The sequence below is a fragment of the Ascidiella aspersa genome, chromosome 5 (genome assembly GCF_963924565.1).
Source record: "Ascidiella aspersa chromosome 5, kaAscAspe10.2, whole genome shotgun sequence".
Lineage (NCBI taxonomy): Eukaryota > Metazoa > Chordata > Ascidiacea > Phlebobranchia > Ascidiidae > Ascidiella > Ascidiella aspersa.
This window is the reverse complement of record NC_139451.1, coordinates 2,138,179-2,151,351: the sequence shown is the minus strand read 5'-3', so window position 1 is coordinate 2,151,351 and position 13,173 is coordinate 2,138,179. Positions and strand designations below refer to the sequence as shown.

The 13,173-nt window shown below is 38.2% G+C and overlaps 1 protein-coding gene across 1 annotated transcript; it reads left to right on the top strand.

The window, feature by feature from the left end:
* The first annotated feature begins 8,072 nt into the window (after positions 1–8,072).
* Positions 8,073–12,904, top strand: LOC146141457 (adhesion G-protein coupled receptor G2-like). Its single transcript, XM_083390129.1, has 7 exons — positions 8,073–8,093; positions 8,758–8,867; positions 9,684–9,891; positions 10,346–10,496; positions 11,212–11,378; positions 11,742–11,912; positions 12,576–12,904. The coding sequence occupies exons 1-7, from the start codon at positions 8,073–8,075 to the stop codon at positions 12,762–12,764; spliced, it is 1,017 nt and encodes a 338-aa protein (XP_083246255.1). The 3' UTR covers positions 12,765–12,904.
* The last annotated feature ends 269 nt before the right edge of the window (positions 12,905–13,173 follow it).

Below are 13,173 nucleotides of genomic sequence, written 5' to 3'. Positions count from 1 at the left end.
TCTTGTGTGTTTTTCTGCGTAATTTAAAGTGCCTGAATTTAATTTGTTATAAACAGGCCAAAAAAGTTGCATTTTTGCGGATAACAAGTAAATACTAATTTTGCAGTATCTGTGGGATTTCTGTAGCTTTATTGTCGGTTTTATTTCCTGAAACCGTGTTGTATTTTGAGTTCTTGCGATGTTAAGCTAGCACTGTTATTTTGTTGGCTATTTGCGTTTGATTTAGTTTTCTGTTTGTTTTTCGCAACCCAATCAAAGCCATAATTAGAACATCTACAAAGTTCAGTATAATCTTTTATTTTATTTTTTTTTTAAATTGTAAATTAGTTGGTTACATTAAAAATCGTGTTTTATTTTGTTTCGCTCTGGAAACACCTTTGTATTATTTCGCTTTCAATATCAAGTTTCTTTTCTATTGCTTGTAAAGTTCCAATTATTATCGAACGTATTTCTGTGTACTTTATGTAAAAATTTTAAGATGATATTCTATGCATATGTATTGTTTTCGCCTTTTGATGTTAATTGGAAATATTGGCTTACTTTTATTGTATTGCAACTGACATTAAAGGGGATATAATCCAAGACCATACACGTGAACATTGCTCACTGAATGAAATTGTATTCAATCCGTCGTTTAAAGAATAACCCATACCTGTGCTTTTGTGCTAAAATCCTTTTAAAACCTGACAAACGCTTGAAGACTTTTCAAATCCGAAATTCTTTTCAGCCTAGGTGCGACCAGCTACTGCGACGTAAGTCCACTAAAGTAAAGTTCGTAAACCCGAGAACAACATGCTCGGACGCATTTTTTTGGAAATGTTGTTTTCGCCTTTGTCTTTATATTGACACGTGTAAGCATAAGTTATTTAAGCACATGAGTTACTTCGGACTGCCCTGTATACATACAGCCATGAATACATGATTATGTCAAGCAAAAATGTAGAAAAAGTCAGGCTGTGAAAGAAAGCCGATGAATTAGTGTTTCTAAAACATTTGGTTAGGTGTACCACAAATGATTTTTTAATTGTTGGTGTGTTTCAAGGGTGGAATATTAACACAAATCTGAAAACTTGTTCAGGTAATTACAAAGTTGAAGTAACACAGTTAAACTTAAACTCTAGCTATTGGACCATGATGCTTAAAATTAAAGAATTTAACATTTAGTTCTGGCCGGCAAACAACGTAAGAAAAAACAATTTACAATTGATACAATGCCTGACAGCAACAGTACATTCATCAAACAACTTAAGGAAATCGTACGAACCTCAAAACACTGATTCCAAGCCACAGGCCCCTTGCATGTCTGCATTGTGGTGCCATTGTGGTGCTTGGTTGAAGCATGGTCGACTTGTACCAGCCACTCCGATTATCGCAAACAATACTGGAACAACAATTTAATAAAATGTGAAAAATGATAAATTTTGTTTTACAACAAATAATAGAACCTAAGTGTTTTTACCATTTGAAAAAATGCTTTACAGAACCTCAAAAGGCCTTTAAAGTTATATTTTAGGAAACATTTTAAGGTCTGTAAAATGATTAAAATAATGTTTGCAGACTACCAAGAACACTTAAGACTCACTCTTTTCAAATAAATTGACTTGGCTTAAGTTTTTTAACCATTTTGAAAAATAGGTTACAGAACGTCCAATGTATCTAAAGTCATGCTTTAAAACACTTTTTAGAGGTTAACTGTAAGATGAGTAAACTAATACATACAGACTACCAAGTACACTTAAGTCACTCTTTTCAAAGGACTTGACATTGCTCGGGTAATTTTAGCATTTTGAAAAACGTGCCAATGAAAAGTCACTGTGGAGGTCTACAAAGCCATCATGAAAATCACAAATTTGTTTCTATACTGGGTAATAAACATTATCATATATGCTCATGGCCCCATAAGACTGCCATGTGTCCCAAGGAGACACCTTAAAGTAGGGATTCTTAAACTGGGGTCCATGGACATTTGGGGCTACGTTGACTAGTTTTAGGTGCCTATTTAAATCTTGAAGTATTAATTGAAAAATGGAAAACCTTTTCAAAATTAGGCTGTTTCATTGAAAACCTGTTTTTCCATTTCAGTTTCCCTTGGAACAGCAGGTTTCTTAAGTCTACTAGCGAAACAAAAAAAATTCAACCAGTCGAAGCAATCCACGTTTTCGTCCAATATCGGAAACTTATAAAAAAAGGCAATAAATATGTACATACTTGTTTGCTCACGAACAACAAAGTGAAATACCCCCGCGTGATTTTATGCCACTATTGCATTACCCATATTGTATTGGGCAAAGTCGTGAAACATTGTTGAATCACAAAAACACAGTGTGCAAAAGAAGGTGAAGCTAAAACTTGAAAGCTGTCTCTTAAACTGAAAGATATGGTTTTGCCAAAACAAAAACTTGGCATTATTTTTAAAGCAAGCCCAAAATTCACACGCTAAAAAAATTCACACACTAACACTTGCAAGTTATGTTGTCAAATATAAACGGTTGAAATGCAGCCCAGTCCATTTCTGTTTCTACAAAGAGAATTGCTTTTACTTACCAAAGTTCACAGCTGACATTGTATGATGGAAGCTATTTTTGGGAACTTGAAGGAAACAACAACACTTGTGCACATTTTTCAGTCTTTCCTAAGTTTTATTATTTTCTCTGTAAAGTGGCAACACATTTTCTTTCAACACTTTCAAGTGAATGCGAACGCCTTTGACTTCATGCCGAGCCCGTCAATTCAGCAGTTTACTGGCGAAAGTCGTTACCACCAGCAGCTTGTTGCAACTACAGTTTTAAATGCCACTGTTAGTTGCTGCTGTAATTCTTGTACCAGGAGATTTATCGCCAGAATGCTTACAAAAGTTGCCTAACTATTACTTTCCAAAACCTTTTTCAAATTGCAATATAAATTGCAGTCCGCCTTGAAAATTTCCCGATAGTAAATTTAACTTTCAAAAGCGGCCAACAACGATTTCCGAAGCCAAGCAAAGCGAAGCAGCTTTTCGGCGGCAAATTTTGCGTTCCCTCTCTCGCGCGCGCGCGCGTGTGTGTGCGACGGATGCGCGCGCCTCGTTTCGGTCGGCTCTGACCGTTTGTAAACCCGAATGCGCTTGCGAGATCGTCCGTCTCCGCGCCGAAACGAGCTCGGTAGGTGACTTGGCGGGCGAGCAACTGTTCGCAATGGCCGCCCTAGTTATCGTTTCAGACATCAGTCGAGCAGAGCAACTAAAGCCTAGAACTTAAAATGCCTATTTCTTGCCATAAAAAGTACGTGAAAACATTATTTTTTGGCGAAACTAACACGAGCAGAAACACAGCAGCAACGCAATAATGGTTTTCAAACAAGCTTGTCTACAGCCAATAATATCAACAAGCAAATACAAAAACACGGCAGTAGAAACATTAACAAAATATGTTTATTTTGATGGAATTGTAGGTACAGCGATAAAAAAAAATAAAAATAATTCGCTCAACAACAGTTTTCACTATGGATGACCGATACGATTTTTTTTTTCCGAAGCGCTACACGATATTTTGAGCAAAAGTATCGCGATCCCCCGATACCAAATAAAGTAACTACTATGCTCAATTAAAGGCAGCAAAATAAGGAAGTTGAGATTTTGAAAAGATGATTTTTTCATGGCAAAACCCTTTGACATTTATAAAGTTTGGTTACCTTCAGTTGTTAACCCACAGCAACAAAAAGGGCAATACATAAATTAAACGTATACATTTGTTGCTGCCCGAACCCACATTAATTAATCTGCCCGCGCCCAAACAAAAACGTCCAAAAACACGAAAATAAATAACAGACGTTCGCGTTCGCAACTCGACATGGGAAATTAAAAAAGTACAAATACCACACGAAAAAATACAGCTCTTCGATACATCTGTCAAACTCAGGGATAAACAAGTATATACTATAAATATCAAGTTTCGACTCATTTGTATTTTTTACCAATTGACACTTGCGTTGTGAGCGCGCAGGCACAACCGAGCGAAAACTGTCCGCTTTGCGACGTTCGGCGAAAAATCGAATTGCCGCCGAAGCGCAAAAGGAAAACGAAAATTTTTTTCGCCAAACATCTGGTATTTTACGTGTCTAACTGATGTGCGAGTTTTGTGTTGCCAGCTCGAAAAACACTCGCGTTATGAGCGCGCATCGTATAGGCGCATGAAAAGGCGCGACCCGAACGCTGCGACAAAATGAAGAGCCCTGCGGCCGTCGGCGAAAAATCGAATTGCCGCCCAAGCGCAAAAGGAAAACGAAAATTTTTTTCGCCAAACATCTGGTATTTTACGTGTCTAACTGATGTGCGAGTTTTGTTTTGCCAGCTCGAAAAACACTCGCGTTATGAGCGCGCATCGTAGTGGGCGCATGAAAAGGCGCGACCCGAACGCTGCGACAAAATGAAGAGCCCTGCGGCCGTCGGCGAAAAATCGAATTGCCGCCCAAGCGCAAAAGGAAAACGAAAATTTTTTTCGCCAAACATCTGATATTTTACGTGTCTAACTGATGTGCGAGTTTTGTTTTGCCAGGTCGAAAAACACTCGCGTTATGAGCGCGCATCGTATAGGCGCTCGAAAAGGCACGACCCGAACGCCGCGAAAAATGAAGAGCCCTGCGGCCGTCGGCGAAAAATCGAATTGCCGCCGAAGCGCAAAAGGAAAACGAAAAATTTTTTCACCAAACATCTGATATTTTACGTGTCTAACTGATGTGCGAGTTTTGTTTTGCCAGCTCGAAAAACACTCGCGTTATGAGCGCGCATCGTAGTAGGCGCTTGAAAAGGCGCGACCCGAACGCTGCGAAAAATGCGCGAGTGCGCGAGTTTTTATACTAATTGGGATTGATTATTATTTCATTTAATCGTGTTTGTTTTTTCTGGTTCGGTCTATATTATAACAAGTTTTTTATCTTTTACAAAACCGGCTATAAAAGCAAAGTTGTAGCACAGCAGTTTGACCTGAAGCGTCACAGTGTCCTCGAAGTGGTGCGATGTCGGTATGTCGCAATGCTTTGAGCAAAGAAAAAGGCAAGCGGCGACGTTTCGGCGTGCCGTGCGTGCGTGCGTGCGCCAGTCGTGTTTTTTTCTCGTGATTTCGGCGCGCGCCTCGTTTCGGCGAGCCATTACCGAAAAATCACACGGGCAAAAATACAGCAGCAACGCAATAGGATATTGTTTTTCAAGCGAGCTTGCTTACCGCCAATAATATCAATGCTAAAATGAAAAAAAACACGGCAATACATTAACAAAATATTGCTTTTTTTACTTTTAAATGAGCAAAACGTTACGGCAGAAACACAACATTACCGACAAAATCAGCGCATTTTCATTTTCATTGCGGAATTTGTTGCCTAAGCTTGCTGACGGCGGCTGTTTTTATCGGTAACGCCCGATAATGTGTCGTTCAAATCGAAAAACTGATACCTATACTACAGTTTTTTTGGTATATATTTTTTACGTTTTCATAACTAGTGCCGAGATTTTGCGAAAAGAATTAGACATTTTTTTTAAATTGTAGCTTTGGAAAGTTGCAGCCGCCATTTCTTTCGCTCGCTCAAAAACCTTTAATACTAAAGCTGCTTTTTTCCTAAAACCATTGCGAGATATTCGCTTCTCTCTCGGCCCGCTGTGACGTCACAACCGCTCAGGTCAGACCTTTGCTTTCAGTGCTGGCTGTTTCTTCTCTTCAGCAACAAACTTTGCCCGTTGCTCCATTACATGCGCATCGAGCCTCCAACCTAGCAACGCTCTCTAACCACCCCACGCGGCCGCCTTGTTTCTTTTAACATATGACGCAGTTGGAGTGAACTTTCTTTCTAGCTGTGCGGCCTTCGCCATCGACTGACAAAACGACACCCCTTTTGTCTCGCTTGAAACTGCGCCCGTCTTTGCCTTGCTGCTCAAAGTCGTCGAAAAAAATTTCGCCGCACCTCAACGCTCAATTTTCGCCGACTGCTCGCTCTCTTAGCAAGCCTCTCGATATCCGTCGCAATCGGACTCGACCCAACTTTAATTGGCCATATTTAGTTGAAAAGACTTTCGAAAACGCGAAAACTTCCTTCGGGCCTTTGTTTTATTCGACGAAAACGAAGCAAATGTCGCTTTTTACATCGTCGCAATTACGCATTTACAATCGGCCAGAAAACGCCTTAAAATTGGAAAAACGACACCCCTTTTGTCTCGCTTGAAACTGCGCCCGTCTTTGTCTTGCTGCTCAAAGTCGTCGAAAAAAATTTCGCACCTCAACGCTCAATTTTCGCCGACTGCTCGCTGTCTTAGCAAGCCTCTCGATATCCGTCGCAATCGGACTCGACCCAACTTTAATTGGCCATATTTAGTTGAAAAGACTTTCGAAAACGCGAAAACTTCCTTCGGGCCTTTGTTTTATTCAACAAAAACGATGCAAATGTCATTTTTTTAATCGTCGCAATTATGCATTTACAATCGGCAAGAAAACGAACGCCTTAAAAATGGTGAAAACAACAAAAAAGCATCGAAAAGTCCGTAAAACCACATCAAGTCAAAATAATCTTAAAACAAAAATCTTTAAAACGTCCGAAAAACAGATACGCGGCGCAAACTTCAACGAGGCTTGTTTTTTCAACAAAAACAGTAAATTTACAAGACTCGATCGAAAGCGAAAAGCGTCTGCCTACGGTAAAGAGCCGCGCTCGCCTCTGGGATTTCCCCGCATCCGACACCCACCGGCAACATCGAAAAGTGAAAAAACACCGAGGAATAACAAGTTGCACGCGAGACGTCTAGCGGCAGTCGCGCCGTGCTCTAACCGACGTTGCTTGCTTGCTTGCTTGCTTGCTTGCTGGCTGGCTGGCTGGCTGGCTGGCTGGCTGGCTGGCTGGCTGGCGATAACACCTGCGAACGAAAAGAAAAAACAATGGGCTTTTAGAAGTGAAAAATAAGTTGTTTACAGAAATTAACCAAGGCTTGAGAAAGCGTAACAAATCACTCGACATTGACTTGAGTCAATTTAAGTCAGAGAGTCCAATGGCTCCAACTTTTTTAAATTATATTGATACTGCGTATTTTGACTTTACTTCGATACCGCTTATTTTGTTTTTTCCAATACCCGATATTTTAATTTTATTGCGATTTCCTATTTTTCACTTCACTTTGATACCCAAAATTGCAATCTTGTTTTAGATACGCGATATTTTATTTTATTTTTCGATATTCATTTTTTTTATTCCAATACCAGATTTTTCAATTTAATTCCGATATCTGAAACTTTTTTTTCCGAAACACCATATTTCAACTTTTATGCTTAAAAGTTTTACTTGGCAAATTTTTAATTATTTCGATATCTGATATTTAGATATTTTGGTTTTAACCCGACATTAACTTTAAATGCACGAACATCCCTAGCAAGCATATAGTGTTTCCTCAATTGTAGTTTATTTATTTATATTCTTCTCGTGTTAAAAGATTTCTTTCGTTTCTTTTTTTTCAGGCCACTCGATATATGCTCGAGCATATAGCGTTTCCACCAAACCGTTGTGCCTTGCGCCGCCGCCTACCTCAGCAAGTGTTCTTAAAAACGTGAGTTTTTTAGGGTTTTTTCAAAACGTGAGGTTTTTCTTGGCTTAAGTCCATATTTTCAAGGGACTTATGAGTCACTTAAGTTAAGTCATTTAACACAGGAACGGTAAGTCAATTCGAATGATTTAAAAAATTTAAGTGCACTTAAGTCCCGAATTTCAAATGATAAGAATTCACTTTTTTTTTTTTTTTTTTACTTGACTACACTTAAGTGCACTTAAATCTATTATATTCTAATGACTTGACTACACTTAAGTGCACTCAAATCTATTATATTCTAATTACTTGACTACACTTAAGTGCACTTAAATCTATATATTCTAATGACTTGACTTGGCAAGTAGATTGACCAAAATGACTAAAATTAATGTGAATCTCAAAAAAAATCGACCAATTCCAAAATAAGTAATTTTCTTTACTTTGACCTGACGAAGCACGCTTGTGTGAAAGCTTGAGATTGTGTTAAAATTTATCGCTAAAGTCTGCCTGATTTCCACTACTTGATGTGTACAATATGGGAGAACCCATTAATGAGGTAATGAGCGAAACAAATTTATGATCACTACTTGTTCTGCCAATGGTTTCAGAAACAGTAAAATAATTAAAAAAGGTTCCATAAAAATTGACGGAGATGTTTTTGTTTTCAGCGAAATTTCACAATCCATTACTGCACGATTTGGAACGAAAAACTGGCTGAGTTTGAACGAATTCGATCGGCCAGCATTGGACATTGTTTGTAAGTCTGTCTGATTTTTGTGGCACAATAGCTGGAGGTTTAACGTAAGCCGTAGAACAAATATCAAAGCCCATACAGAAGTAGGTAGCATTTTTGCTGGGTAGCGTTTGTTACTCTGTCACATTTTTGTTATATGATAAATATGTAGTAAGCAGTAGGAATATTAAAGCCCATACAGACGTAGGTAGCATTTTAAACGTTTTAAATAAATCTTAAGATAATGGTTAATGGTTGTAGTTAGACGTAGAATGAATATGAAAACCCGTACAAAAGTACGTAGCATTTTTGGAACGTTTCGAATATATTTGATGCTCATTCTACGTCTAACTACAACCTCCAGTCATCATCTTAGGATTTATTCCGAAGATTTACAAAATGCCGCCCACTTCTGTATGGGCTTCGATATTGATCCTCCAATTCATTCTTTACCATTGTTACGTTTCAATTGTTCGACTGTTGACAGCGTTCCGAGGTCCTTCCATCTGCGGGAGCGCTCACAATTTTCACCTATATCGGACTTGGCATTTCTACAGTTGGACTCCTGATAACTTTCTGTGTCTATGTCTGTGTACCGTAAGTTTTATTTTAACCTGTGTTTGCCAAGCAAAAAAATGGGTCCAGAAATTGGGGCAAGGCATTTTTTTAAACCAGGAAAAAAATTGGGTGAAATAATTTGGTCATGGTGTTTTTTGGGCTCGGGAAAAATGGGCTCAAGGCTTTTATTTGGTCTAGGCCAGGAAAACAATGGGTAAAAACATGGCTTTAAGGCATTAATTGGTTCCAGAAAAAAAAAAGTCAAAAAATGGTTAAGGATGGCCGATATGAGCAGAACCTGACTGAGTTTTAGCGCAATACCCAAGAGAGCAAAACCAAACTGACTTAAAAGTAGCAAAACTAGATTAATAAGTATAGCAAACGTAATAATAACTACATCGTTCGTGACGTAACAGTGCATGACAATTGAAGGTGTGGCATGCCTGTGATCGACTGATTTGGTAATGCTCATAAATGCTACAAAACAAATTATTAAGAGTAAAATATTTGTATATTTTATGAGGGGCATGGCCCCTGTGGCCCCCTGGCTACGCCTATGCCTGATTACCCTATTAAGAATTGGACAAATACAGCCATTTACAAAAATTACCACCTAAGCCGGACGAAAGGGTCAAATAGAAAGCAAACCATGTGCCCTTTCGCACAACCGTGCTTTATCAGGTCAAAGTAGAAAATCATGTGGAAAGTAGCCAAGTTATTTACTTTGACCTAATAACGCGAAAGTTTGTCAAGAATTCGATACAATTTGCTTTATATACTGCCAACTGATTACCATCTTTAGACTTAGACAAATAGGACAATTTGCAAAGATTAACACCTAACATTCTTCCACAGAGAGCTTCGAAGCCGCCAGCCTACCCTCTACCTAGCAAACACGTGCGTTGCGTTGCTAGCAGTTAACCTTACCTTTTTGTTCGGGGTCACCAATGTGGGCCACACATCTCTCTGCTACTTCAACACAGTAGTTCTCCACTATTTCCTGCTGGTTGCGTGGTGCTGGATGGCTGCAAATGGACTCAACATGTACCGCGTGCTCGTCAAGGTGAGGTCAAGGTCGTTTATCTGATAAGAGTTAGCAAAGCACCTTTATAAGTTCACCACAAAGACTTAAAAAAAGCTGTAAAATTATTGCTTAGGTACACTATGCACGGATCTGTAATGTAGCTTGATAATTACTGCCAAAGCCAAAAAGGTCGATATCTAACAGATTAAGTAAAGGAGATATTTAGTTTTAATTTTTCACACAAGCATTAGCGGAGCAGTGTTCTAACCTGCTGCCAATTTGTCTTCGATTAAACGTTATTTTTATATTTCTAAACAAGATAGCTTGCCCTTAAAATATAATTCATAGAAATTATAATTGAAAATATAATTCAATCCAATTAAGAGACGAAAATGCCTTTTTTGCGAAATATATATCTCTGCACAATGCATGAAAAATGACATAATTTAATAACGACAGAAAGCCTAGATAACACTTAATTTTCTCGCTTAAGGTCCTAGGTGCCTCGTCGCCTTCAACTGGCAAATACGCGGCTTTATTCTCATACGGGGTCCCATTCATAATAGTGGCGTTCAGTGCTGGGGTTACTATCTTCTACATGGACCCCAGAGACCAACAACCGGGGATTCTGCCCGACGAGCGAAGTAAGTTTTAAGCAAGTCGAAAAAAATTGACTGAGAGTAAGTTCTTTTTTATTTTTAATATTAAATGTCAATGTTTCGGTTGAGGTTAAAGGGGCAATACTTTTCTTAATCATTTCTTTGCAACCTCAGCCTACATAAAAATATGTTGTTGTTATTAGGCATAGTATGTACTGAAAATAAGTTTTTCATTTCTTGTTAATGACTTTTAGATCTGTTCACATAGAATAACGCGTTTTATATTGGGGCCTTGTTTACAACATTCAATGTAAGTTTTCTTGGCGTTTCGAAAAGAAGTCAAATTAGCATTGTTTTTAATTAATAAGCGCAACGGTAAATCACTTTTTTATCGGTAATGACTTTTAACTTTTTTTTTTCTTTTGCGTTTAGAAAATAAAAAAAATTCCAGTCGAGATATTTTTTTCGCGTAGAATAATATAAATTTCTCATGGTATCATTTGCTAAGAAAATTCGAAACATTTTTGCCACAAAATACAAAATTGTTTTTTTTTTTTTTTTTTAAATACAAAAATGTCCTATCAATGGTAATAACTATTTGGGTAAGTTTTATTTTCAGATTATGTGTTCTGTTGCACACAGCTCCAAATACTCATTTAAAGCCTTGGAACTAATTTTTTTTTTTGTATTTTGGGGCGTCTTATGTTCGTATATTGGGGCATTTGTTTGACAAACTACTAACTTTGATTGTTCGTTGCAGACGAGTTATTCTACGTTTCCGGCTACAAAGCTTCCAACATCTGCTGGTTGGCTGTTGGCAAGCACGTCTTCAACTTTGCCTTCTTGCTTCCAATGGTGCTTCTGGCCCTCACCAACGCCGTATTCTGCATCACTATCACGGTTCATCTCACATGCAAACGAAGAACTGTAAGTAATTATCGGTGGTGTAATGACTTGGGTACACTTGGGCACTGTTTTTACGTGACTTGACTTAAACTAGGGACATTTAAATGACTGTTTTTAGATGACTTAAGTGCATTTACGTCACTGTTGGTGAATGGCTTGACTTGATTAAGCGCACTTAAGTCGTAGTTTATAAATGAGTTGACTTGACTCAAGCGAACTAAAGTCGCAAGACTTAAGTCATTTCAAAATGACTTGTTTGAAACACGGTACCTCTGCTCTGGCTCAAGTTGTGTGAAACTCCCCTTTTCACAATAAAAAGGAATTTAATTTGAAGCACAACGATAAATAACTGTGTTAATAGAAGCAAACTTTCACCTTGTTTAGGTTCAATCAACCAAAGCGGATCGCACCACGTCACAAGACTTGATTGTCGTCGTCACGCTGGTGCTTATGATGGGACTGACGTGGGTGTTTGGATTTCTGATGCTCTTTTCCGAGAATGTTTATTACATCGAAATAATGGCTTGGCTATTCACGATCTTCAATTCTCTACAAGTAAGCCTGAAAAAAGTTTTTATTTTATTCAAGTACCAAAATTCGACCACCTGTTCGGGCAATATGCAAATAGTTTTTTCATATTATTGAACTCTTGACGTTATTTGTGATCCAATGCAGCGATTTTGCATTGAAAAGCAAATTATTAAAAAATATTAGGTTAACAACTGAAGGTAACTAAACTACTTAACAATAAAGAAAATTTTTGCCTCTCAATTAGAAAAAAAGGATTTATCATGTTTGTACAATTTTTGCAATTCGAGCTGCAACTACCCGTAATATTAATACAAAATACTAGTTTAACGGAAAAATACACACACATATGTGTTGAGTAACCTTCATCCGACTTTCTGAAACTGCTTTTTGACCCACTTTTACAACTAACGTATCACTAGTACACCCGAAACCATTACAATTTCACCGAAGCTGTCGATCACTGATGCAAGCAAGGCAGGCTAGAAAAACAACTAGCCCGCAGTGAGGTTCGAACTAACGACCTCCGGCCATACCATAACCGTCGCTTTACCCGCTGAGTTAAATGTACGATACACACACACATGTCTTTAACAACTGTGATCTAGGCCCTTCAGTCCCCGCATTTTGACCAACGATTAGGGCTTAAGTATCAATAGTTTAACGCTAAAAACTCTTGTAATTGCACAGGGACTCTCCATGTTTATCATGAACTGCCTTCGCCAACCGAATATCAGAAAGTTGTGGCTCCACCCTCTCCTAAAGAAGATAAGTTGTGGCAAATACGACCAGTTGGGATCTCGGGTCAACAACTTGTCGTCTTCAAACCCCCAGTACTTATCCACTACAACCTCAACATTGCCAAGAAAAAAATCCTAGACGTAAACCTGATTACAACGAACGTTTTGTTGGACTGGCGAATAACTTTTCGTAAACTGGTTAGTTGTATTACCAATCAACAACCAACATTTAGTCAACTGGACGGTCTTTTTAATCAATACACAACCAATTCTCGTCTTAAAAAAACAACTTGTTACAACCAACGTTTTGCAAACTGGTCAAATTGAACAATTTTTAATCAAGTTTTTGTAACTGGTTAACTGAATAAAAAACACGTTTTTATAACAAACTTTCTGCAAACTGGTCGTATTAGCCAACGCTATGACGCAATTTATATAATTGGACAACTGAATTGGAAAGCCGATTCTGTTTTTCGATGAATTAGGGGTTGCCCGATAGTTGTATTTTTTCGATGATGTTACGTGAAAACAATACGTAAAGTGGGTCA

Coding starts and splice junctions, on each gene's coding strand:
- LOC146141457 (XM_083390129.1), top strand. CDS start 8,073: ATGGGAGAACCCATTAATGAG. Junction 8,868..9,683: donor TGTGTCTATGTCTGTGTACC/GTAAGTTTTATT, acceptor ATTCTTCCACAG/AGAGCTTCGAAGCCGCCAGC. Junction 11,913..12,575: donor CGATCTTCAATTCTCTACAA/GTAAGCCTGAAA, acceptor GTAATTGCACAG/GGACTCTCCATGTTTATCAT.